This window comes from Buceros rhinoceros, unplaced genomic scaffold (assembly GCF_000710305.1).
Source record: "Buceros rhinoceros silvestris isolate BGI_N320 unplaced genomic scaffold, ASM71030v1 scaffold2536, whole genome shotgun sequence".
NCBI classification, from domain to species: Eukaryota; Metazoa; Chordata; class Aves; order Bucerotiformes; family Bucerotidae; genus Buceros; species Buceros rhinoceros.
In genome coordinates, this window is record NW_010415616.1 from 36649 (window position 1) to 64158 (window position 27510).

The 27510-nt window shown below is 39.2% G+C and overlaps 2 protein-coding genes across 2 annotated transcripts in view; both read left to right on the forward strand.

Annotated features, from left to right (window-relative positions):
• The window catches only part of MRC1 (mannose receptor, C type 1), a gene marked incomplete at its 5' end in the record, with an annotated part of 43392 nt that extends 32760 nt beyond the window's left edge, over window positions 1-10632 (forward strand). The window contains 4 exons of the mRNA XM_010137463.1: window positions 3748-3864; window positions 5601-5768; window positions 9823-9876; window positions 10262-10632. Coding sequence (XP_010135765.1) covers window positions 3748-3864; window positions 5601-5768; window positions 9823-9876; window positions 10262-10512 — 590 coding nt within the window. The remainder of the gene's footprint in view (window positions 1-3747; window positions 3865-5600; window positions 5769-9822; window positions 9877-10261) is intronic.
• Window positions 10633-16015: 5383 nt separating this feature from the next.
• LOC104494601 (macrophage mannose receptor 1-like) lies at window positions 16016-27504 on the forward strand (the record flags this gene model as incomplete). Its single annotated transcript, XM_010137464.1, has 13 exons — window positions 16016-16076; window positions 17864-18262; window positions 19490-19663; window positions 20630-20794; window positions 21104-21220; window positions 22111-22254; window positions 23154-23336; window positions 23513-23667; window positions 24523-24636; window positions 25337-25452; window positions 26249-26397; window positions 26818-27017; window positions 27414-27504. Coding segments are annotated over exons 1-13 (2068 nt in total), but the record flags the coding sequence as incomplete, so codon positions are not given.
• Between the last annotated feature and the right edge of the window lie 6 nt (window positions 27505-27510).

Consider the following 27510-nt stretch of genomic DNA (forward strand, 5'->3'; position numbering starts at 1 on the left):
TGCCACGTGATAGCACTCAAGATGATCTGCTCCATAACCTTCCCCAACACTGAGGTCAGACTGACAGGCCTGTAGTACCCTGGATCTTTCTTCTGGCCCTTCTTGTAGGTGGGCGTCACATCTGCTAACATCCAGTCAACTGAGACCTCCACAGTTAGCCTGGACTGCTGATAAATGATAGAAAGTGGCTTGGTGAGCACTTCTGCAAGCTCCCTCAGTACTTTTAGGTGGATCCCATACACCTCCACAGACTTATCCACCTCTAAGTGGTGCAATAGGTCACTGACCATTTCCTCTTGGATTATGGGGGCTTCATTCTGCTCCACATTCCTGTTGCCCAGCTCAAGGGGCTGTGCACTCAGAAAACAACTGGTCTTACTATTAAAGATTGAGGCAAAGACGGTACTCAGCATCTCAGCCTTTTCCTCATTCTGGGTCACTATATTTCCCACCCCCCCAGCATCCAGCAGAGGATGAAGATTCTCTCCTTTTGCTGTTAATGTATTTATGGACACATTTTTTATTGTCTTTTATGGCAGTGGCCAAATTAAGTTCTAGTTGGGCTTTGGCCTTCCTAATTTTCTCCCTGCACAGCCTCACAAGATCTTTGTAGTCTTCCTGAGTGGCCTGACCCTTCTTCCATAGGCTGTAGACTTTCCTTTTCTGCCTGAGTTCCACCCAAACCTCTCTGTTTAGCCAGGCCTGTCATCTACCCTGCTGGCTCATCTTATGGCACGCTGGTTTGCTTGCTCCTACACCTTTAGGAGTTCCTTCCTGAAGAACGTCCAGCCATCCTGGATTACTTTGTCCTTCAGGACTGCCTCCCAAGGGAGACTACCAACCAATCTCCTAAACAGGTTAAAGTCTGTCCTCTGGAAGTCCAAGGCGGCAGTTCTACTGAACTTTCCTTTTCTGCCTGAGTTCCACCCAAACCTCTCTGTTTAGCCAGGCCTGTCATCTACCCTGCTGGCTCATCTTATGGCACGCTGGTTTGCTTGCTCCTACACCTTTAGGAGTTCCTTCCTGAAGAACGTCCAGCCATCCTGGATTACTTTGTCCTTCAGGACTGCCTCCCAAGGGAGACTACCAACCAATCTCCTAAACAGGTTAAAGTCTGTCCTCTGGAAGTCCAAGGCGGCAGTTCTACTGACCCCCCTCCTTACTTTCCCAAGAACTGAAAACTCTACCATCTCACAATCACTATGTCCCACGTGGTCTCCAACCTTCATATCACCCACAAGTCCTTCTTTCGTCAGAAGGTTGGCTCCCTCACCAGTGTGTCAGAAAGTTGTCTTTCACACACTCCAGGAACCTCCTGAACCGTTTCCTCTCTGCTGTATTTCCAGCAGACATCTGGTAAGTCGAAATCCCCCACAAGAACAAGTGGTAGTGATTGTGGGACTTCTCCCAGCTGCTTATAGAATATTTCATCTACCTCCTCATCTTTGATGGGTGGTCTGTAACAGACTCCCACCATGATAGCTGCCTTGTTGTCCTTCCCCCTGATTCTTACCCATAAACACTCAACACTACGATGATCATCATTATCCTCAAGACAGTCAAAATTCTCCCTAATACACAGGGCCATTCTCCCACAACTCCTTCCTAGCCTATCCCTTCTGAAGAGTTTGTAGCCATCCAATGCAGCACTCCAGTTGTGTGAATCATCCCACCATGTTTCTCTGATGGTGACTACATCATAGTTTTCCTGTTGTACAATGGCTTCAAGCTCTCCCTCTTTGCTGCCCATGTTACATGCAGTGATGTAGATGCACTTTAGCTGGGCTATTGTTCCTGTCACCTTTTTGGGGGAGAGAAGACCTAATTCCTATCTGACCATTCCTGGGTGCTACTGTGATTCCTAGCTCATCAGTATCCCTTGATGATCATCATTATCCTCAAGACAGTCAAAATTCTCCCTAATACACAGGGCCATTCTCCCACAACTCCTTCCTAGCCTATCCCTTCTGAAGAGTTTGTAGCCATCCAATGCAGCACTCCAGTTGTGTGAATCATCCCACCATGTTTCTCTGATGGTGACTACATCATAGTTTTCCTGTTGTACAATGGCTTCAAGCTCTCCCTCTTTGCTGCCCATGTTACATGCAGTGATGTAGATGCACTTTAGCTGGGCTATTGTTCCTGTCACCTTTTTGGGGGAGAGAAGACCTAATTCCTATCTGACCATTCCTGGGTGCTACTGTGATTCCTAGCTCATCAGTATCCCTTGTGTCTGTCCTATTGCTTGGCACTCCGTCTCCTACCTTTGAAAGGCATTCTGATGTTTGAAAAGTACTCTGATGTTGACTTATCTGGATGGGTTTTATGCCTGGAGACTAGTGTTGAGGATGTACTGCAACAGCCCTAGGAGGGGCCTGAGCAGGATGTCCCATCCTCTGAGCCCATTATTTGTCATCTGCCCTTCCAGTTGTGCCTCTGCTCCTCTGGGCTTGTAGAAATTGGCCTTTGATGGGCTGATGGCTCTTATGATGGACCTGTGAGTAGCCACGTAAGGGGCTCCCACCTGCCATTGTCTCTCTGTGCCTCCTTGTGGATGTACAGTGAAGCTTTTTATCATGCAATCTAATAGCAACCAAACATCTGATACCCCTTGGCAAAAGAGGAACAATTATGAAAACAAAAATACTACAGTGAAAAAAAGAGGAACGTTCCATGTTCTCTTATATTCTGCTGTCCCTGCTTGCAAACTGGGTTTTGTTTGAAGTTGGACATTTTCCAATTATATCTTATCCGTAGTAAAATTCTGAACCATAGTAGAATTTATGAACAACTCGGGAGTAATTCAAATCACTTACATATTTTCGTTCTCTGTAACCCTGCCTTCCTTACTTGAGAAAAAAATACCTTCTAAAATCCAACAGTCAAAAAAAAAAACCCCAGTCAAGTGCCAAACACAGTGATTGCTCCATATCTATTGACTGGATTCTAGCCCCACCCTAAAGAGAACTGAAGATACACTTTCTCCAGTGTTTACTGTCACTCTCTACAAAGTTGTGTAGCTCTTTCTGCCTGCTGGCTCCATGCTGTGACTTCTTGGCTTTGCTAGAGCCTCATACAGGATGAATCATGGCAGAATGCCTCGTGTCGTATGTGGATGACTAACAGGGTACTACACTAACTGGGCAACAGATGACCAAGATGATCTTTCTTTTTCTGATGGCTACAGAGAGAATGTAGGAAAACAAACAGGACCTGGTTAGAGAGTCACTCTAAGGACTGTGCTTCAGAAAGCCGGCAAATGCTATGCTATATGTGAGCTATGCAAAGGCTCAGAGAACACTTATTCATTAATGTGCAAAGTTATATTGTGCACAGACTGAGGTTATACATACTTTTTACTAAAAACTTTTAATTCTTGTCAGAGTTTCATTCTTTTTAAAATAGTAGCACACCAATAGAAATTTATGCTGGTTATCATATTGGCCTGCTGTATTTTTCCTTAAAGTTGTTCAATTATGTTGCTATTTTCCAGTGGATGAGGGGAACAAACAAAATGTTAGTGCAATGTCATGGAAATAATAAGAAATATGTCAGCAACAATTCTAGAGTACATCATAAGACATTATCCGAAGTTAGTTTCTGTTTTGAACTTCAAACTCTGGAATTTGACATAGCGGCAAAAAATAATACTGACATTTGACAGCACAATGAGAATGCTTCCCAATGTGAAACTTATGTCTCTAAGAGATCACTTTTTTTAAAATTTTTTTAATCTGCATCTTTCAGGTGCCTCTTTGGTATCAGTTGAAGACTCAGCTGAAGCCAACTTCCTGGCATACACCATCGAACCACTTGAAGGGAAAATATCAACCTTTTGGACAGGAATGTACAGAAATGTGGATGGTACCTTCTTTATTTTTGACATCTTTTTCTCTGGTGAATAACAAGCTGTTAGACATGGGTGTTGAAAATTTCACGTTGTGCTACTGTGATACATAAAAAGTTAAATTAGAAAAGGTCATATGTTACCATCACAGAGGAATTTTGTCAACTATAATCAAACAATAACCAGTAATATATAACAGAAAGAACAATCATAGAAAGTTCATCTTAAAGAAAGAAAAATAGTTAAAATCAAAGTAAGGCACAAAGGTGCATATGGCAGAGTACAGTCAGGACTTTGCTGGGAATTGGGAGCCAAAGTCAAATGGTTCTTCTGCTTTGCTGAAAGGAAGGTAAGGTAAGAGAGAACAGGAAATAGGCTGCTTTAATTAAATCTTAAATTTGCTGATTATTAATTTTTCATTAATTCAATTACTATTCAATTGAATAGACATTTCTGTATTTACGATAGACCTTAAAGTTTCTTTGGTCTTGTGCTGGATTAAAAGCTCCAGCATAACAATGTCAGAGGCAGGACTGCAAGATTGTTCAGGTGATTTGGGGTGGAGATTTCTTGAGTTTTGGAGGGTTTTGTTTGTTTGTTTGTTTGTTTGCTTCTTTGGTTTTTTTACAACTGCCTGCTCAACCACTTCGATGACAAACTAGTTGAGAAGAAGACAAGTATTCAATTACACTACTTCAATCTTAACCAGGAAAAGGGGAAGTTTTCAGCAGAGAAGGAAAGAATTTTAAGAGATTAATGATTTGTAAGCATAACACTTTAAGGAAAAGCTGAGCTTTACTCATGTTGGTTAATTGACACATAAAATGTTTTATATGGTGTCTCCAGAGGAGGTGCAGAACAATAAAATTCTTACAGTGATCATAAACACAAGAGCTGCTTCAACAAGAGCATGTCATTATAGTACTAGATAGTGATTGTAGTGATTTTAGCATAACTGCATAACTAAATTTCATATCTTTGGGAAAGTGGTGGTATCCAGATGCCATGCCTTGACACAAAGGGTGGCAGGTATTAAAAAAAAAAAGTAAAATATGAAGAAACTTACAAGAATAGAAACCATAGTTTTTACGCTGAGTAATTTGCTTGTTTGAGTACAACTTAAGTGTCCCAAAGGCACATTTATTCTAAATAAATAACACTATTAAAAGAATGTAAAAAAAAAAAGTAACAGGAAGGAAGAGCCAGAAGTCCCAGCACAGTTGAACAACAGTGATCACAAGATTTTTGAAGCAGAGCTTTAAAAAGGAAAATTGTGTGTGTAAAGTCAGGGGAAAGGCGAAGAAACTTAAAACCAAATGGATTAAAATTTAACTTAGAAAGACTTAACTGGGGACTTTGGAAAGAGTAGTGCAGAACCTCCCTACAAATTACTGAAATAAAGAGCATTCTGATGGAGTTCAATTACATTTGGACATGAGTAACTTCGATAAACTGGATAAGTAATTGACACTGCACCATTGTATTAAATTGTGGGAGATACATTTTAAACTTTCTTGCCTTTTTAACATCATAAGCCAGACTGACCTGCCATTTTCCAAAAATTGATGTTGTATCATTTGCATAAAACTTAAGGGAAACATAATGTGTCAGACCAAAATTCTAAATAGTCTCGTGGCCTGTCTCCAAGAATGGCCATAAGTAGGTTTCTCAGGAAGGAAATAAATGTGGAACAGGTGTCAAGATGGAAATTAATAGTACCTTCTTTTTCCATATTCCATGTTTTCCCATTTAGGAGAATGGCTGTGGCTAGACAGCTCTGCAGTGAATTTTGTCAACTGGAATGTAGGAGAACCTTCCCCTCAACAGAATGAGCACTGTGTTGAAATGTATGCAAGCTCTGGGTACTGGAATAATATCTATTGCTCTTCCTACAAAGGCTATGTTTGTAAAAAGCCAAAAAGTAAGTGCTAGATTTATAATTTGTTTGATGCATGGAGTATGCTCTTCGTGTGCTAGTTTTGGTAGACGGCTGTTACGCACATTGTGTTTCACCTGGGTGTTTTGAGGTTTTAGAAATACCAAGGGATGCACATTTGTATGCCAACAAAACCAGAGAATAACTTGTGAGAAAGTAGAAGTCCTGACTAGTGCTCAAGCTCCTTCAGGACTGTTTTAAAAAGGCTGTATTCCTATCCTAACTGTACCAAGTGTGTACACTTAACAAGTTTGTGTATTCTGTATCAATAATTGTTGAGTAATCACAGTGTTAGTACTCTGCCTTGCACACACAGATTTGTCTCATCTATTTGAGGGTATCCCCTCTGCTCAGGCCAGGGAGTACCGTTTCCTTACTTCCCTCTGACAGTCTCATGCACATGCATTTTCTGAGTAGGAAGTAGTGTTTCTGTGAATTGAGTATTTATGAATTGTGAATCAGTGGACAGGTTTGGACCTTTTGTCTCTGTGTTCTTCTGTTTTGAGAAGATGGATGGATGGATGGATGGATGAATGAATGAAAAACAAAGCAAATAGCATAGTCTGAATGTACTAAACTGGGTGTCCTGAAATAATTGAATCTGCCAATTTGATAGTCAGGACATCTTGTGCATATGAATTCCTAAAGGTCATCCTAAATATTTCTTCCAGCACGTATTGCGTTATCAAAATCTCTTACTAATATTTAGAAGAATCTCTTACTAATTCTTAGAAGAATGCAATGCATATAGTAGCTGAAATATGACCACTTCCTCTACAAGACTGGAAATGAGAGAAATTCTGCTGTGCTTTCTATAAATTTGCTGTCATGCAAAATTTTTCTTACTCAGATACTTGTAATGATGACTGTATCTTCTATAGAAAATACTGCAAAACTGTCAGATATAACCATCCATTCAGAGTCTGCTTACTTGTTTTTTCACATTGTGATTGACAAACAAAATGGCATTTTATTTTAATTCTCTATCCAGAATAGTCATTGATGTATGTAACGAGTGTTAGCATCAATGGCCGCCTTTCCTTTTCAACCATTCAACTCACCTGTTTATGCTAGTACTGGTATTCACCTGTTTTGATACTGAGCCATTTCAAGGAGCTGAAGCAGATGAAAATTAGTTACTTTTCCTAGGATTAGCTTTAGCCAGTGTAGCTTCTTGAGCTGAAATGCCACGGAGTCAGCCAAATGTCAGTGTCAATGCAAGGACTATGCAGTTGCACACTCAAGAACAGGACACAGCTGAGTCCTATGCTGTCACAGAAATGCAGCTTGGCCCCGCACGGTTTTGCAAAGCTGTGATAATGCTCCATTTGCAGAATTGAAAAAAGAAATTAAATAGTTATATGCCAATAAATGGGGTGTTAGAATCATGATTTTACTCTAGTTGCACATGCTATGGCTTGCTATGTTTGCTGTTTTCTGAAAAGCCTGCAAATACAAAACCATGATGGAAGTCTTCCTGTAGAATAGATGCTATTTTCTGTCCCATTTATTGAGGTAATTTTTACCATAGTAATTTGAAATTCTGTAGCGTGTCTGTTCCATAAATAATCCAACTTTATTTTGTACTCTAGGTACTTTAGGTACCCTGAAGAACTGTTCAGCAGTTCAACAGGTGCTAGTTGATTGTACTACAAATAGTGACTAGGTATATTATATTCATGACATCTCACTCTCACTATTGAGGAATAGCAGATTCATATCCCTAAAACTACTGTTTGTATAACATGTTGGTAGGTTTAGCATGCAGTCTTCTCACACTGAAACTCAACAACAATATGCATTGTATGTATCATCAGTGCTATATCAAACTTGATTAGTCAACAATTTTTGGTGAGGAACAAGAAAAAAGAGTCTAGGTTCTTATATTTCAAAAAATTTCCAGTAAAATGAAGCAGTGAGGCAGAAGATTATTTTCCAAATTTGCATAATATAAATTATTTCCTCCTATTCCTTGTCATGTTTCTGATGGTTTTTTTTACACTATGCTTTTGGACATAAGGTGGCATTATCTTTACAGAATCACAAAATGTTTGAGGTTGGATGGGGGCCTGTGGAGGTCATCTGGTCCAACCTTCTGCTTAGGCAGGGCCACCTAGAGCCACTTGCCCAGGTCCAGATGGGGTTTTAGTATTTCCAAGGATCAAGACTCCACAGCCTCTCTGAACAAGCTGTACCAGTGCTCAAACACGTTCACAGTAAAAAAGTGTTTCCTGACATTCAGAGGGAACCTCCTGCATTCTAGTTTCTGCCCACTGCCTCGGTTCCTGTCACTGGGCACCACTGAAATGAGGCTGGCTCCATCATCTTTACACTCTCTTTTCAGACAGTTTTATGCATTGGTAAGGTCCCCATTGGTAAGATCTCTTCTAGGCTAAAGAGTTCCAGGTCTCTCAGCCTTTCCTCATGTAAAAGGTGCTCCAGTCCCTTTATCATCTTAGTGGCTTTTCGCTAGACTCCCTCCAGTAGATCTTTCTCTTGTACTGGGAGTCCAGATCTGAACGTGACACGTAATGTAACAAACACGCAGTGCTTCCAGAAAGCACTTCAAAAATGTGAAACACAGAAAGCTCCCAGTTTCCCAGCTGATGACACCAAGCTGAGTAGTGCAGCTGACACACCTGAGGGAGGGGATGGCATCTAGAGGGACCTGGACAAGCTTAAGAAGTGAGCCCATGTGAACCTCGTGAGGTTACATGAAAGACGGGGACAATCTTTTTAGCAGGACCTATTGTGATAGGACAAGGGGTGATGGTTTTAAACTAAAAGAGTGAGATTTAGCTTAGGTATAAGGAAGAAATTTTTTACAATTTACAGTGCTGAAAGACTGGCATGTGTTGCCCAGAGAGGTGGTAGATGCCCCCATCCCTGGAGACATTCAAGGTCAGGTTGGATGGGTCTCTAAGCAACTTGGTCCAGTTGAAGATGTCCCTGTTCACTGCAGGAAGGGCTGGACTAGATGACCTTTGAAAGTCTCTTCCAACCCAAAGAATTCTATTAGTCCCTGTTTTCCATGTATTTGCATGCTGGTATAGTGCAGACAAGTAGCAAAGTGGGTTTTTTTGTAAACAGCATTAATAGATACTTTTCTCGGTATAAATTCCTGGAATTTATAATATAATAATCATGCTTAGTTTTATAATAAATAATCATGCTTAGTTTTACTCTGAAAAGCTAAATATAGAGTAATATTTGTCTCTAAACGTAAAACTATCTGGGCTAACAGACACTCCAGCAGAATTCTGGAAAATCTTTAGTAGTCAAGATTCTTGGATTATTAATGAAATCAGGCAATGTGATTGGGAGTTGGTAAAACAATTTAACTTCCTGGGCTCATTTTTTCAGAATCAAACATGATGCATAGTTTCAAGATTTAGTTACAGACTGAATTTATGTCTACATGGCAAAATACGGATCTTCATCTTATGTGATGGCCCAGTTTTCCCAGAAAGGCAGATATCATGGTGCAGATATTATTAAATTTTAAATGAGCTATAAACATTTTAGTCTGGATGTGACACATGCTAAGACACTTTGGAGTTCATGAGTGATTTCAGTTTTCTCTCTAGGTAGGCCATTAAAGTCTCTTGGCAAACTGATTTTATTACAGTTGCTGTATTTTTATAAGATTAACAAGTACTGCGAGAATTTGTCATGAGATTGAGCGTTATGTTTGATCATCTCTATCCTGAAGATGTTGTAGATTTTCTTATGGTTTTACACTAATATCAGGATCCATCTCCATGGAACTCTTTGATGTTTATTCTTTCCTGCTGGGTTATGTAAATAACTGCATATGAGACCAGGATAAGACAGGCTGTTGTGCTACACCTTTTGATAGGTGTACGTAGCTTTGTACGGAGTAAACACAAGTGTTTTCAGTGTTAAGCAGTATGTATTACCTTATAGTTATCTGAATATGATATTCTGTATGTTCCAAATATAGAAACAAATAATAATATAGAAATAAGCAACAGAATATTATAATAACATAATTTTTTTCCAATATTTTAAATGCCAGCAACTGAAATGACACCATCAACTGAAATGCCACCAGCTGAAATGCCTACAAAGGGTAAGAATATTGTCTTTCAAGTAGACAAAAACTAGTCCCATGTAAGATCATAAACAGAACAAATCATATTCTGTATTACATCTCTTACATTTTCTGATACACCCGAGTACCATATCTGTTTCCTAGGAGCATATTACTTCCTAGTAGAATACAATATACCCCATTCAATGTCCAAATGCAGATTTAAAAAATAATAATTTGTGATATAGCAAGCAACATTATAATTTTAAAATCAATTAAGTTTATGTTGTTATCTTTGTCTCTCATTATTTTGAAACAAATGGAACACTTTTGCTTTAAACATTGTGCTTTCTACAGAAATTATTTTCAGTAATCAGATAAAAATTATGTAGCATCCTCTTGATTTCTTTGTATTTGTTTTCAGCAATGACAAAGGATGAGAAGGCTCCTACTCTGAACCATGGTAAAGCAGGAGTTGTAGTTATTGTTGTCATCCTCATCCTAGTCGGAGTCAGCTTTGCAGGCTATCTCTTCTACAAAAGAAGAAAGAATCGCTTGTCAACGAATGACAGCTTTGAGAACAATTTGTATTTTAATAGTGATGCCATTCCTGGAACTAGTGACACAAAGGATCTTGTGACCAACATAGAACAGAATGAACATGCAACATTGTAATGTAATAAAATGAAATGTAATGTAATATGTAATGTAAAATGTAATGTAATAAAATAAAATGTGCCTTGTTTTAATAAAATTATGCAATTAGAATTAAGCCAAAGCTGTTTTCTCATGTGCAAATACTGCAGTAGCCAGTTTCATTGTGTGTGTATTGTTGTATACAGCAATTATTTTATTTTGTAACTGTTGTAAATTGTGTAAGATTTCAGATCTCAGGATTTGATGACTCATACTGGTGAGTGTGGGTCTTAGGAAAAGAGATAATATTGACTAATTAATAAAAGGAACAATAGAAATGGATGCAATAAAGGAAGTAAAATGTAGAGAGATCCACTTGATTTCTCAAGATCTCTCAAATCCCAAGATTTGAAGTTTCTGCACCAGATTCTCCAAGCTATCCAGCAAATATCTCTCTAATTCTACCATCTTTCAAGTATTCCTAGAGACTTACCTACAGGAGTAGCTGGCAGATGATACGCCTGTGTTTAGGCACGTCCCCTTCAAACCACATGGGCAGAAAAAACTTTTATGAAATAATTTCAGTTCCCACAATTTCACACAGTACAGAGAACCAAGTATGTAGCTCTTGTTGTTTATGTATTCTAGGATTTAATCAGGTAAAATCCTGGAGCAAGGCTCTTAAATGGAAAATTGTGGTTGGCATTAACTGCCAGGGTTCTGGCTGGCCATAAGCAGGTTTGTCTGGGACATGATGAAGGTCGTGACAAAACTTCCTTCTTATCAATCAGGACAACAGTTACTGAGGAGTGGGAGGAACATTACCTGTACATGTTCTGGAAGAACACTGGATAGCTGTTATGGTGACCACATATTGGTACTGCTCTCCTACAACCTCTCAGTAAGTAGCATAGGTCTGTGGAGTGTGTGCTGGCAGTCAAGAACAATTTAGCTTTATCAATGTATTAGTTACTATTGACTTTATTTCCTTTCTGAAATGGCTAGATCAGTTACCATTTATGGGAATCTTGGGTTCCCCAATGAGGAGTTTATATTCCTAATTTTTGTAAATCCATTATTCCTTTCTTGCATACAAAGGTTTACAAGGTTTGAATTTGTGGGTTCAGTTTTTGTTCTATGAAATAAACAGTAACTACCTTTGATTTTTTTTTTTCTAAATAGTTTTCTATTTTATGGTCTTGTCTAGTCAAGACTCTGTAAGAGGATATAGTTGAAAAAGAGATGATACAACGATGGAGACATTCCATCAAAAGTTGTGATCAAATAATATATTGAACATGTTATTCTGAATGTGTTCCGGGGTTGATTGTTTAAAACCAAGACAAAAATGTCAGCTAAGTGATTTAATAAAAATTTTGAATTACATAAGCGTGTAGGTAACGGGCAAAATTCTCCCGGAACTCCCTTTGTCTGGCTCCGCTCCCTTTCTCCCAGTTTTTTCCTTTCCTTTCTTCCTAGTGCTGTTTCCATTTTAATGCTCAGCTGTTTGAGCGTGTCTTTTCAAGGAGTAGAACCTCTGATGATTCTTCATGTCACCTGGTGTGACTTATGTGCAGGAAACCGACTGAGTGACTGATTAATGATGTTAAGAATGATGTAATTTCAATTATGTGGTGAAGTGGTGTAAGCTAGAAAGGTATGTGAAAGGGACAGTGAAAGGTCAAGAGGCCCTGACTGGAATGCCAGCCTCCCTGCACTGGCTGTTGTGCAAACAACAAACAGGTGCAGTGTCTACTCAAAAGAAGTTCAGTCCTGTTCTGGGGCCCTGCACAATCTTAAGGCAGTATCTGCACACTGAGTGATTCTTCCAGATAACTTTTCATAACGTACACATGCAAACCTATGACTGGAAAGAAATTAAAGATTGAGGGGATGTTTTATTTCTGGTGATTTGCCATACCTATCAGGTACACCTCTACGACTAAAAAGTGTCAGGAAGTGTCACGGGCTAGAGCTGGTGTGGCCACTAGATGAATGATGTATGGTCTCTGTTTTATCTCTCCCTCCCCAAGAGAGGAAGAGAAAAGGAATAAGGGAGAAAGACTTACCAGTTGGAAAAGAGAACTAAAACTGCTTTAATGAAAATAATAATAAAATGAAATATATAAATCTATATACAATACCGACACTGAACTCAACTCCCCTGATAGAACTAAAACTGTTTTAATAAAAATAATAATAAAATGAAATATATAAATCTATATACAATACCGACACTGAACTCAACTCCCCTGATGGCACTCACGTCACCGTCACCACTGATGCTGTGGGCAGGTGCTGGGGAAGGCCCAGGCTGGGCTCAGCAGCAGTTGGAAATCAGATTCAGGAGCTGGATTCTGGAACTCGATTCAGGAAGACACAACTTGGGATCAAAGGCAAAACAGACAGAGTCCTCCTTGGACACTGGCCTTTGAAGAAGAGAGCTTACCCCTTGTGATCCCTCAGCTTTATATCAAATATGATGTCTTTGGGATGGAACATATAATTTCAAGAAAATTTGAGAGAGTAGTTTCCAAACTACTGGTATTTTCCTTCCACACCCTCATGTTCTTTTCGTGTTCCTTGGGCTGAGCTGTTGTGTAATGGTTTTAGCAAACATCAGTTGGTGATCCGGCATTATGTCCTCTTTTCCTGCTGCTAAGATGCAACGTTCCTGACAAGTGATTGACTACATCAAAAATGTTTCAAAGATTGGGCTGGAGAAATTATCCATGTTGCTCTATTTGACTGAAAAAAGCAGTGTGTGTCTTCTTGGAAATTGTTCATATTCATATGGATGCAATATAATTTGTTACTTAATGTATTCTGCTTCTTCACCAGTTCTTTCAGCCATTTTCTACTACCACCTGCTCTTCCTGTTGGGATCAATTAGTTGACTTAGAACTACCTTCTTGCTCTTATTTTGTCTCCTGAGCAGATGCCACTAATTAGAGGAGGTTTCACGTTGTATGTTGCATAAATATACATTCACAGAGGAATTGAGATCTTGCTTTTCTGAAATACTCTTGCTATAAAAACAATGGAAATGCTTGATAAGATGAAACATAAGTGATGGCTGGAAAAGCAAAGAAAATTTTATCTGAATACTAATAACTCATATCCATAATCCTCTGATTCTGCCAAGATTTTTTATGTTTGATCTAGGCAGTTTAGATAAATGAAAGAAAAAACCCCAATGTTGATTATGTAGCATGAAAATATAGTGTGAAAGTGCAAGGTGCCTTATGTTGTTTTTTCAGTGTGTTTTGAGCCTGTCTAGAAGAATGGAAATATTGTTTACTCCTTGAGGTTAGGCTATAATATTTCTACTGAGGTTTAGAACTTGTTGTTTTTTTTTTTAATTGTTTTCAGTTGGAAACTACAGTTGTACTACATGTGGGGATTCTGTGTTGAAATCTTATATCAAGTTATAGCAGACTGAACGATCTCAAAATTTCTTTCAGATTTTAATACCAGTGTGTTCTGAAAATGAATTATTTAACTTCTGCAGGGAAGCATCTGGTTGAACCTGGGTGGAGTCACCCATGCGTTTCTGTGGACATCTGAGTAATGACTTGATGGAAGCATTCAATAGCGTGTTCTGTTCGCACGTTGCTACGTTTCTTGATATCCTTATGCTTAATTTTCATTTCCTGTTTTCTCCAGAAGAGTTCAGGGTTTAGAGAATCCACATGCTGTGAGTGTAACTTCCTGCTTGTGAGCAGAGATTGCCAAAGGAACAATGCTGACTAAACACAAAACCCAGCAGCCTTTCTTCCTCGACACTTCTAACATGTCAGGCCGTGTCTTGCCAAGTGGAAGATGCTGAAGTGCATCTGCAATCTTCTGATTTTCTTTTCCACTTTGTGGGCTGTGACAGGGTCTGCTCAGAAAAACATACAAACACGGAGGTGAAGCTGACCTTAGTACATTTTACTCTTTTTCAGCCTCTCTGAGCAGGTCATCAGTGAGAGTCCTTCACCAAATGCCGATCTTTCTTCAGAACAGGACCAGCTTCTTTTTCCCTGTTATAATTGTACTTGAGGCCTGCCAGTAGCTTTGGAGATGTTGAGATATTGTATACAGCAGAACCACAAGACATCACATTTCTCCTGTCTAAATAATAGATAAGAATAGTTTTTCCATCTGCACACCTGGAGCTCCTGAACAAGGAAGCAAGGAAAGTTGAAAAGTTGAGTTGCAGATTCAAGCATTCCTGTGTTGGGGACTACCAGAATGCTTTGCTCCAAACTCAGTGCAACCATATTTGTATATACATAATAATTTACAGAATAATTGACCATTTGCTGCTTTGTTGAGGCAGCCCTCTTTCTTCTCCCACTCTTCTCAGGACTCAGTATCCCTCTCAGGCTCCCATTCTTTCTGTGTTTTTGGCCTAGCTGAACCTGCTGGCTTTCAGATCCCACTATTTTACCTCATTGTTGTAATTCTTGTTCTGCTTTAATTCCTTGTGTACCTTTTTGAACACAGTGACTTGTTCATCTGCATCTGAATCAGAAAAATAGAAGAAGAATCCCACATCTTCATGAAGGCGACCAGTGTTTTCATTGCCTGCAACAGCAGCAATTTTCAGGGAAAAACCCTGAAGAGCATTTGCTGCAAATACAATACTGGGAAAATTATCCCAAACCAGCCTCTCCTGAACATATGGGAACTGAAATTTTTCAAAGGCCACGAGCAAAAAGGGATGCAAACTTCCCACAGGAGTGCTTTTTCCCTACCCTGCCTTCTACATTTTTCTAATTCTTTTAACTATCATGAAGGAGACAACTTTTTCAAAATAAACGTAAAAATTTTCTCAGAATGCTTGAAGGGTGTGCACTTTAGGGAGTGCAAACTTTCACAGACTAGTGGGATGAAAAATGTGGCGGAATTCCTCCTCGGTTTAGTTTTCCTCTCTAGCAGTAACTGAAAAAAATCACTATTTTCCAGTTACAGGTTCTCTTCTTCCTAGAATTTTGTGGTTTCTTTTCAGAATTTCTGAAACATTTGTTGTTAGCTTGGACACATTGCTCCTGCATGTTGTCAGGAATCGAGCAAAAGAAGGGACAGGCGCCTCCTGAAGAACACAGGTCCTACTCTGGCTTTTTTCTTTGTTTATTGATACAGACATATCTTCCTCTTCTTTTTTACCTTTTTCATTTATTTCTGGTAAAAGACGCTCATGTCACATTTTCATAGAAATAATGATCCTGAATTGTAAGGTATGTCTCCAAAGATCCTCACTAAAATGTTACCTCCTATATCTTCTCATAGGTCCTTGGAAGAGAAAACTTTTATACAGTGGAGAAACCAGCTTAGAAAGCAAAGTTAATTCATTAATGTATTATTTCAAAATGACTCATGTGACATGATACAGTTCCTTATTTGTAGCTCAGGACTTCCCTTTATCTGTTGGGTCTTAAAAACTGAAAAGTATTTGTTAATCTGGTTCAGTGCAGGAGGATTTTCTTGCAAGACACAGATTTGGTCTTCACCATCAATTTGAGGTGAGGTCAAGACGGAAGCGATACATTTGGCTATGGCTACCTACATGCTCCTGATTTTTCTCTTTTCCATTAGCACATCTCTTCAAACGTCTGGTAAGTCTCTGTTCTCTACTTAGTATGGAGATTTGTGAGTTTTTTCTCATGCCTTCCTGATGTCCTCTTCGGTGGACAGTGAGTTCAGATCTAGTCACTGCATGTAGTTTGCGACAGTTTTATTCAACTCTTAAATTTGGTAGTATCTGTATAGACATTCTTTTTTCCTTAAGCAGGTTTTCAAGGTGGTGTATGAGTGAAAGAAATATATGGGCAGATGTGGGCATAACCTAGACACTGCTGATTCTTGAAAATCAGTCAGCTGAATGCAGACAAAACCTGATGTGAAATTTTTCAGCTCAGAATTCCATGGCAGTGTCCTCTCAGCATGTGCAGAACCACTGGCTGATGTGTGCTTTGAGTTTCTTAGGCAACTCATACAGACTATGGCATACTGATCATTGCATATTGGAATCCCGATTCCAAGCTTCAGGAGAGCTTTACGAAGGACCTTAAAAGCTTCTGTCTGTCAGATTTCAGGTGCTCCTACTGAATATGACTAATTTCCAAGAAGACACACTGCTTTTTTTTCCCCAGTCAAATAGAACAACACAGATAATTTCCCCATCCCAATCTTTGAAACTTTTTTGATATAGCAGGGGAAAAAAACGATGTAGGGGAAAACAAATGATGACGGGTCTACAGCTCTTTCTCACTAGCTAAAGAACTGTGGGAGTCCAGTGTTACTGCCTGAATGGCAGCAGGGACTAGCCAATGCTGATCTAAATCACTATAGAAGAATTTATTTGAGCTTGTTTTTGGGTGAGACCAAGTTTTCTCTAACCCATCTTCTGCTAACCTTCTTAAGGACCAGGGCAGCAGGAAAGCTGCACCAGGGGAAATGCCATCTGGCTTGTTTAGGTCTGCAGCCTTTAAGAGAAATTTCAGTGAGGCTGTTCAACAGCTCCCTGGCAGGTCTGGGATGTGGGGTGCCCCATGGGAACTAACTGTCCTACCCATAGGAAAAAACCTTTGGTGGCAGTAAAGCTCAGTGGCCGAGCAGAGCGAGTTGGATGATATTGCTCTCTCTTAGAGGGGAATGCAAGACGAGCTGCAAAAATAGTCAATGTTTGGACCAGGCTGAAGTTGTGCGCCTTGTTAGAAGCTGGTCTTAAGAAACAAAACGCTGTTGTGCAGTGTCTCACATTTCTATTTACAAGTGTTGCTATTAATGGCACTTGGGATACTTACTTAGCTTAACTGTGCTCAGAACAGAAGTGATGATGCTGCAAGTTGTGGCTTCCCCCTGAGAAACAAGTTGAACTCTGTGAAGAAACAACTTTATGCAGTTGCCAAAAGCTTCCAAAATAATTAACCAAAGAAGAAAAATGCCCCACTTTCTTGATGATCTGAAAACCACAGTGTCATTCTGGGCCAAATATAAAAAAGGTTGAATTTTGAGTAGGTAAACCATTTTTAATAGCTCTAAAGCAAAAAGTCCTTTTACTTGCAAAATTAAAGACTGTTTAATATGCTGGTGATGGAACTTTGAGGACACATGAAAGGTCATTTTTGAATGGCATTTTGAGAACAGTGTGCTTTAAGGAGGGATGTGAAGAAAAGCAATTTCTCTTGAAAGAGCTATATTTCCAGCTTCTGTGTTGCTTGCATGTTAGGAATGTTTTGATTAATGCCCTTCATACTGGTGATTAACCTCCCTTGATTTCTTTCTCTACGGACTCTATATATCCAGGTTGCTTTTGAAGCAAACTGTCAAATAGAAAGTAACTGGCTTTTCTGCTACAAAATCTGTCCTCACATGTTTCCATTCTCATTTTATTTTATAGATATTGGAATATTTTCAATCTATAATGAAGATAGCAAGCTCTGTGCTGAAGCTCAAAATTCTAGCGCAGTCATAACCACCACTTGTGATGAGCACAACAAATTTCAAAAGTTCAGGTGGGTCTCTGCCACACAGCTGCTGAGCGTGGCACTCAAGTTGTGCCTGGGAGTTCTCACCAAGAATGATGAGGCTGCCATCACATTGGAATCCTGTAACAGGACAAATGAGCTCCTATTGTGGGAATGTAGAAATGAGACGCTTGCAACCTACGGCAAGGATTTATTTTTCAACTATGGCAAAGGGAAAGGGAAGAAAATCAGGTTGTCCAAAGGATCAGGCAAAGGGAGCAGATGGAAAATCCATGGAACTGCAGACAACGTGTGCTCACAGCACTATGAGGGTGAGTACAGAAAATCAATCTTTATTTCTAGGTAACCTGACTGCCTCTGTTTACAAAGTGTTCCATTGCTGCTTGTCATGCAGCAACCCTTTTCTTACAGTGATGTCAATAACAGAGCTAACTACAAATAGGTTATAGAAATGCAAGGCAAATACAACCGTATACATTTCTGCATAACTTGGAAAGTGCAATTCTTTCAAATGACAGAATAAAATGACAAAAGCCCTATGATATAATCACAAGGGACAATGGGAATTCTGTTTATACAGCAACATCAGGAGGAAATCTATGACTGTTTCAAAATATGTCTGATCAATTTGAAGAAGTTGTGATTGTGTTACATTTTAACATTTATTGTTGTTATTATTTGGTTTGACCATGTACTATATCTTAGAAGTTAATCTTTAGCTGACATATATGTAATCCACTTCTAACAATGTTTGCCTGGTATTTCCCAGGCCCAGCAAGAACAAAAAAATAGGAAAAAGCACGAGAAAGAGAGCTTAAGTCTTTAGGATGCAATGATGCCTAACCTTGACAAACAAACATTCGAGAGTCAGATCTCCTTTTCCTGCGTTATCACCATTCTTGGTCTATTTAGAGTGGTAATACTGAGGTATGCAGGCTCAAGTGATCAACATCCATTTTACTGTGACACTGGTAGGGTGGGAAGTTAAATAACAAAGGATAAAATTTTTGCTGCTCCCTACAACAGTTTGAATGAAGTTTGTCATGATTTTGTTCAGGTAGCAGCAAATTAGACTGCATAGAGATGGGAGGGTCACATCTCAGCAGAGTTACTTGCAAAATACAAAAACATCACGAAAACTTATAAAAATATTCTGGTATCTCCTTTCCAAGCCTCTTCAACCATACAGGGAAAAAAAACCCCAAACCAACAAAAAAGCCCCTAAACATCAGCCAATGACAAAAGTATGTGTGCAATGGGAGAAGCTGAGTTATGAGCACTTCTGACATGGTGGTCCAGCTAGCAATAAAAGAAAAAGTTAGTTAGAAATTAGTCTAAGGGTTGTTTGAGAGTCTTAATTCTGAATATATTGTCATAGTCATACCTAATTGGTACGACAGCCTTGAAAGGCTTTGTGGTAATGAAATACTGCACAACTCAACTGTGTCCATGGAAAGCTGTCTATGAGCAGACACTGCAGTGAACATCTGAAACCAATTGATTCTATCTGATACCAACTACCTTTTTTCTCTCTGTAGATATCTATACATTGGGAGGAAATGCCTTTGGTGCACCTTGTGTTTTCCCTTTTAAGTTCAGTGGTAAATGGTACACTGAGTGCATCCCTCAAAGTGATGATCCAGGCTCTCTGTGGTGTGCAACTTCTTCAGATTTTGATAAAGACAATTTTTTTGGAAATTGTCCACTAAAAGGTAATTTATTTATAAAGATTTTAAGAAAAGCATTAAGCAAAAGTTTCATCCGCTCTTATGGTCAAAGTCTCCTTGGGATGTGGAAGTAGAATTGGACAGCAAGCTGGATTCTGGCTAGCCTAGTTCACTGTATTGCTATGCAATGATAAAATGAGGGATCTGCTCTTCACTTTCAGTTTTTCTCAAGCAGAAAGGAGGAGTGGTCTTGTACGTGTGGGGAGTGTTCTGAGTGTGATGACTGAGACTAATGGAAAAAGGAAGAAAAAAACCCCTAGGACTAGGTGAGAAGAAAGTTAGGGCAAATGAAAGGCAGAAAGAAGAGCAATGGATGAGAAAGGTGAAATATTGGGAAGCAGGAGACAGTGGTGTGTCATCAGATGGAGCGGAGAAAAGGAGGGCTGGAGTGAATGGAAGGCTGCAGGATACAGGCAGTGACCTTCACCGGCCTTCAGTACTCCTGTGCTCCTTACACCCACAAATCATCCAGCTCAGATTTCCAATAACCCCAGCACAATTAACCCACCCTTTAACCGCCACTTTACATCTGATTGATTGGAAATGATAATTTCTGTCTTGTTGGGAGGTCTGAGAGGTCATAAGAGGCACCCCAAGGTAAGAAATGAGTGTGAAGAACAAGATTTTCTGTATGAGGAATAGAGAAATGAGTGTGTACAGGTAGATGATATCAGTGAGTGGCTTAATGTGGACTGAACTGCAGGAAAAGTGTATTATATGAATAAAAACAGTCAGGGTCAATGGAGAAAAATTAGACTTATGAGGAGAAATAAATAATTCCTTATGTGATTAATGTATTATTAATACTGAACGAAGTATATTTAAGTGGGACAAACTATGTAAAAAATTAGCAAATCATAGTTACATCTCCTTTAGTCTGCAATCAAGAATTTATTTTCTGTGTTAGCAAGTATAATTACCTTGTCAAGTTGCTGTTACCATGTTTTATAGACACCATCCACAAAGATCTTTGGAAAACAAATCCTGTGACAGGAACCCACTATCAGATAAACTCAGAGTCGCTTTTGACGTGGCATCAAGCACGAAAAAGCTGCCAGCAGCAGAATGCAGAATTGTTAAGTGTTACAGACCGTCACGAAGAAATGTATTTATTAGGTAAAGTAAAAAAACCCAAATAAATTAATGCTTTTATTTAAAACGTAGGTCAGCTCTGAGAGCTTTGACATGGATACTTATATTTACCTTGTGAAAATTGGTCTTAGTGATATTCCTAAAAAAGCTTGTCCCTTTCTCATATTTTAATAAAAATTATTAAAATAGTGGAAAAAATCTAACATATTTTAAAAAATCTATGATGACATTTTCTTTTTCCATATTTTAAAATTTTATTTCAAGTTTTATTGGATAACCTAGAAAATCAGAGGTATTTAGTAACTTGACTGTTTGTTTCTTTTGGCCATTTAGGGCTCACTAGTGACCTGGGTATCAATGCAAAGCTCTGGACTGGTCTTTTCAGTGCCCTTGACGGTGGCTGGCAATGGATGGGGGGCAGTCCTTTCAGATACCTAAACTGGGCTCCGGGTAAGTGAACATTTCTGAAACGATGATCAGTGTCTGGGCCGAAATTCTCTTCTCTTCTCCAAATTCCTGTTACCTAAGTCCTTTGCTTTCAGAGAATTTTCACAGGTTACCGTGGATTAAGGGAAAGGTAAGATATTGCAGTAATAGGGATCATACTAGAGATGGATTGTAATTAATTCTCAATTTCCCAGAAAAAGCAGATAGATAGAACATTCAAGAAAACAGTTAAATTATCTTTACCTTGTTCTACTTGTTTTTATCCATAATTTTCTCATCAGGTGTATTATTCAATACAAACATAAATAACTTACAAAAAATAATATAAAGAGAGAAAAATTAAAGAGTAACATTACATAAAAATATTTTCAGTTGTTCTCAGCTATTGCTTATGACATTTATCTGATGTACTTAATAATTTCCATTCTTTTCTTAGGATCTAAGTCACCATCTTGCATGTTGACACATTACGTATTTTCATAACAGTTGTGGTGACTATAGGGAAATCCAAACCACGAGCACTCCCATAGAATTAAATTCGCATTTCATGTCCAGTGTTCAACAGCTAAGGATGCTGAACTGTTTGAACTACCACCCCATAAGGAATTTTGTCTTACATGAGCTTTTATAAAGCTTTTTTCTGTCTGCTGCCTTACTTCACTGAATTTCTTCTCAAGCAGTGCATGGGAGAAGAGGGGCAAGTCTCACATTTGAAATGTTGGCTGTCTTGGCCAATCCCAGTGGTGCTCCCTTGTCGCCCTTCTTGGGAATTTTTCACTCTAAAGAATGATATGGCAACGGCTTTGTAGCTGCAAAAGATTTGCACATTCCCTCCTGTGATGAGGTGAAAATTTTCAGTGTTAACAGAAGGTTTCCATGCTTCTTTCCTGAAGGACATCCCTCTGTGGAATCTGGAAAAATATGTGGGACTTTCCAAGGTTGGAATGGCAAATGGGAAAACCAGGCATGTAATCGGAAACTGGGATATATCTGCCAAAAGAGAAACTCCTCTTTAGATTCCTCCCCTATTGCCTCAGGTAAGTGGGTAAACAAATAAGTCTATTTTTGCAGTGAGTGAGAAATATTGAGAGGATGTCACATATGAAATTACAATATATTATAAAAACAAAAGGATTACCCTTGTTGACCTGGATCAAACAGTGGGAGAACTTTAATTTTCTGGTTCATTTTAAAGATGATATCTAGGTGTTGTTCATCATTTTGAAAAGATCCCAGGATACTAAAGAAGGTAGGATTACGTGTTTAGTCACATTACCCAGACCAGGAAATACTGGTGAATATCCTCTGTTCTGAAAGATACACTAAAGATGTGGCCTGCTGAAAGATGTGAGCCAGAGTTCATGCTCCCCCTTCTCTCTATGACACTTTTTGCTCTGTTCTGAAAAGAAAAATCCAGAATACGGGACTCACCAATCTAAATTTACACTAAGAAATAGCAGCTGAACAAAGTGTACAGCATTTCTGGGCAGCTGGGATTTCTGTCATGTCTGGTATAACATAAATGTGTCTGGGCTTTATGATATATGATTTGGGCTGCGCAGAAACTCCCAGAGAAAAAACATACATCTTCAAAATTCACCAAGTCCCTGTGTAGGAAAAGAGACCCTTTTCTGTAGAACATTGCTGTACTCATACCCTCACTGAGGGAGATGTGAACCTGAGATGTGTCCTGCAAGTTTACTTGCCAAATTACTTAGTGTTTATTTAATCCTGTTAAAGTTTTTTAGTGCTCCCAGCACCACTGACATGGGAAAATCTATTTTGTATTCTTTATGGTCCACATACTTTTGCTTCCGTCCTCTGCCAGTACATGCTCCAATATTTCAAATTCTTGTCAATACAGGTAATTTTCTTTTTTATTGAAAGAAAGTGCAGAACAGGGCTGCTCATTAATTGTTTGAAATAACTTTTTTAGGTGACTTAAAGCCTGTCAAGTGCCCCAGGGGATGGATGGCCTATGCAGGTCATTGCTATAGAATTTACAGAACACCCAAAATATGGAAGGAAGCCCAGTCTTCCTGTAGAAAAGAAGACGGAGAGCTGGCGAGTATTCATAATATTGAGGAGTACAGTTTTACAGTGTCGCAGCTTGGGTACAGTGAGTATTCCTGCAGGTCACTTTTTTATATGGAATTATTATGTTGCTATTATTCATTTAATCATTGTAACCATGATCTTAAATGTTTTTTAAGTCCTTCAGTCAAATGTAGGTGTGAGACATTATTGTTCCCTTTTAAGACATACCCATACCTACGATTACCTTTGTGTTCTCAGAGCCAGACGATGAGCTGTGGATTGGTCTAAATGACTTCAGGGTTCAAATGTATTTTGAGTGGAGTGATGGGACACCTGTGACTTATACCAAATGGCATCATGGAGAGCCAACCCACACACGAAATAAAGCAGACTGCATCGTTATGAAGGGAGAGGTAAAAATCCCTCTCCCACTTTCATGCTTTCTTCTGTCCCTTGTGCCCCCCAAAAGGAAAACATCTCTGACAAAAAAGATTCAAAAACTTAAAGGCTTTTATGAACTTGGTTTAATTCAGAATATCTCAGTGGAGGGAGACTGGAGACCAGATCTGGGAAGATGCATGGTGGGGCACCAGGAGCAGTGCACTGTGATGAGACTTGATCTGCTCTGTAACGGTTGCAATGAATCTCCTATCTGAAAGTGGCTGAAGTAACTCGTCACTCACATTCAGCATGGTGGATCATAGCTGCATACTGTGATTCTTGGAGCAGGGGCTTTCTTATGTTTCCCCTATAAGACCTAAAATAATAGGTTTATTAGAGATGCTTTGGAGGTTCATATTACAGGAGGCACAAAAAATTAGGTACAAAAATTCTATCTTGTTTTATAGTTAACATAAAATAACATATTGTAATACTATGCAAAAAGACTTAAACAATACTCTTTTAATATTTTTTGTTTAGTTCATCCAACATTTCTTTGCTATTGTCATCTCGTTAAATGAACATAGAAAATACTACACTGGTGAGAATGGAGTGGAGCAGCATGTTTCCTTCCTGCATTCATCAACCACTGAATCTTTAATACATGCAACCCTCATTCTCACACCTCTGAGGAAACTTGGTCCTTACTGTCTTTATTGTGCTCCCTATTTTGGAGTTTTGGAGAAAGCAGCAAGGCAAGAAAGAGAGCAGAAACAGCCCCAGCTCTATGAATAGAGAATTCTCTCTGAGGATGCTGAATATTCCTGTTAGGTTTGGATTTTCTCTAGAATTCACTTCTCTTTGTGGTTTCTTCTCACCGTGCACAGGATGGATCCTGGGCTGACAGTGCTTGTGAAACGAAACTCGGTTACGTCTGCAAAAGAAAGCCTTTGTCAGAAGAACCAGGGGAAGATGAGGTTACCTACCCAGGCTGCCCGAAAGTAAGTGTAAAATAAAAGCAGCAAAAGGTTGTTGCATCTTTTTCTCCCATGATGGCGAGCAGCAGAGGTCAATTATTTTGACTGTTCTTGGTGGAGCCTGAGAAAACTGTTAATTTCAGATGTACTGATACTCCTTATACTAATGAGGAATTTTTTTCCTTTATTTAGGTAGACTTTTTTTTTCATTCCCTTACATGCACACTTTGCTCAGCTCTCTCCTAGTGCAGAACTGGTCACTTCACCCATAAAAGCTACTCTCTGCAGAGCATATTGGTATTTTTTCATGCTGTAACTCACTGGTCTTGGGTTGTACACAGTCTTCTCAGTTCAATCAAACGGCCACAGGAAGCAGGAATATTTGAGCTGACTGTTTTACAGCCTTTCGCAACAGCTACGCTTACCCAGTGAAAAGGTAGGGCAGGCTTTACACAAGATGCTGCAAAGTGGCTGGGAGCGTGCTTGCCAACTCCAAGTCATAACCATGGCTCACTGCTCGCAAAGACCCCTTGTATGTCCTTTATCAAGGGGCAAGATGCAGTGTTGTTGTTCAAAAGCTGTGTTTGATTATCCCCTTTGTTTCTTCTCATGGTTTCTGAGATTAATTTTGACTTGGGGTGTCGTATTAATGTAGCTTTTGGAAGCGTACTGTGCTGCGCAATCTGACAGCCTGCTCATCTATCTCTGCTGTTGACACTGGCAGGGCTGGATGAAGCACGGCTTTTACTGCTACTCCGTGGGGAAGTTGCCAGCAACATTTTCAGACGCAAAACAAATCTGTGAAGCAAACAAAGGTTACCTTACTACTGTGACAGACAGGTATGCAAACGTAATTCTTGTCCTTTCATAAGTGCGACTAGGGTGGAAGCATCAAAGAGAAATTACTTTGCAGTTATTCATAGTGTCTACTGTGAAATTACTCTGCTGAAAAATTTACCGTAGAACCGAAGTCGCATTAAAAAATACATCAGGGGCTTGTATGTCATTAATACAAATATACAAGCCATTGCTACTACACACCTACATTGTTTCTTACTCAACTAATTAAAAAATTGAGTCAACCCCCCAACAATCCTGGATTGCCAGATTGGTTTAAAACTTATTGAACTAAAACCAAACAGATAAATATGGAAGTATTGCTTTCTTATGGATTTGAGCTTTTCAGCCTTTTCTTTGCAGCAGGTAGATTTGGAAACATACCCTTTTTAGAATAAAAGTAGGTTTTTTTTTTTCCTCATAACAAGATTGGAAGATCTAGACCTTTTCATAAAGCCTGATAAAACACTGTAGCACTTATTTATACAGAATAAATAACATATGTGCCCTACCACAAGTATTGTCTGGCTTGTGTTTTTTGTTGCGCAGTACAAAAGGAGAATAGAATAACTCTAAATTCTAAATGTGATTTACATTACCAAAATTTAAATTAAAATTTAATTTACAAGACAATTAGAACTATAAAATTCAGATTGCTACCCTTACTTCAATCCATACTTATCTATTCCCATGTTACAAATCACCTTACGTTTACCAGATTTGTTACAATGAAATGTTTGAAGAAATGAACAAATTATGATGAAATGTGATACATCCGTTTGGTACTTATTCTTCACAGATATGAACAAGCTTTTTTGACTTCTGTAATTGGATTCAATCCAGCGAAGTATTTCTGGATTGGTCTCTCAGACACAGAGGAGCAGGGGACATTCAGGTGGGCCAGTGGGGATGTGGTCACCTTCACTCACTGGAACACAGGGATGCCCGGTATGTGCCATGGGAGCTGTCGAGTTTCTGTTCTGGGGACCCAAAAAGTGAAAAATAAAAGTTGCATTAGAAACTCTTCTGGCATAAAGCAGCAGAAATAACAGTTCAACTTTCTGTTTGTGCTGAAGGGATGAAATCAGGGGTTGTGGTTACTCCTTCCAGTAGACCACCTGGGACTGCCTGTGTCTGTGGTGTCATTTGCTCTTTGTTGTTTGATGGTTTTGCTAAGTGATTCATATTATAATCTAAAAAGGAATTTGATATACTTTCTTTAATGATTTAATCAAAATGCACATGAGCTATTGTGAGCTATTGGCACCCAAACACAGTAGGGATAAGGTACTTTTAAGTAAGTAGCATATGCTTTGAGGAGATGCAGCCATTTATAAATAGGGTTTAAAAATTTTGTGTTTCATGAAGGAAGGGAGCCAGGCTGCGTGGCAATGCTAACAGGAACTTCAGCTGGATTATGGGATATTTTGAACTGTGAAGAAACAAACATGTTTCTCTGCAAGCAGCTGATGGAGGGAGTGACCCCACCTCCTCCTCCAACAACGACCTCTCTCCCATCGTGCCCAGAGGGATGGCAATCTGTTCCTCAGAGCGGCTTCTGCTTCAAAGTAGGTGTTTAATTTCTGAATGCAAACTCTTGTCATTTCAAATGAGAGAATATATATCGTGTATGCAAGGAAGGTGGATTTTACCTTGCCTACCTGCTAGCTAGTCTGTGGTAACATGTCTCTGGCCATCCCGAGGTGGTGCGGCTGGGCAGTGCTGGGAAGTGCTGTATGTAGATTGAACTGAAGTTTGGAGTCACAGGGACTCGGAAATGATAGGAAAAGCAAAGTTGCCATAATCAAATTTGATAGATGATCACAGACTTACGGTTACAAAATTAAATAGTAAGAGATAAAATTAGAAACCAGGAGACCAGGAGAAAGATAGAAGCCCAGAATTCTGTTTCTACCTGTTTCTATTCTGTAATACCCAGCCCAGTAATTGTCCACTTTTCTTAGATTTTTCAGGGATCAAGGGAGAAAATGAAAACATGGTTTGATGCAAGAGATTTTTGCAGAGCCATTGGGGGAGATCTGGCATGTATCCACAGCGAAG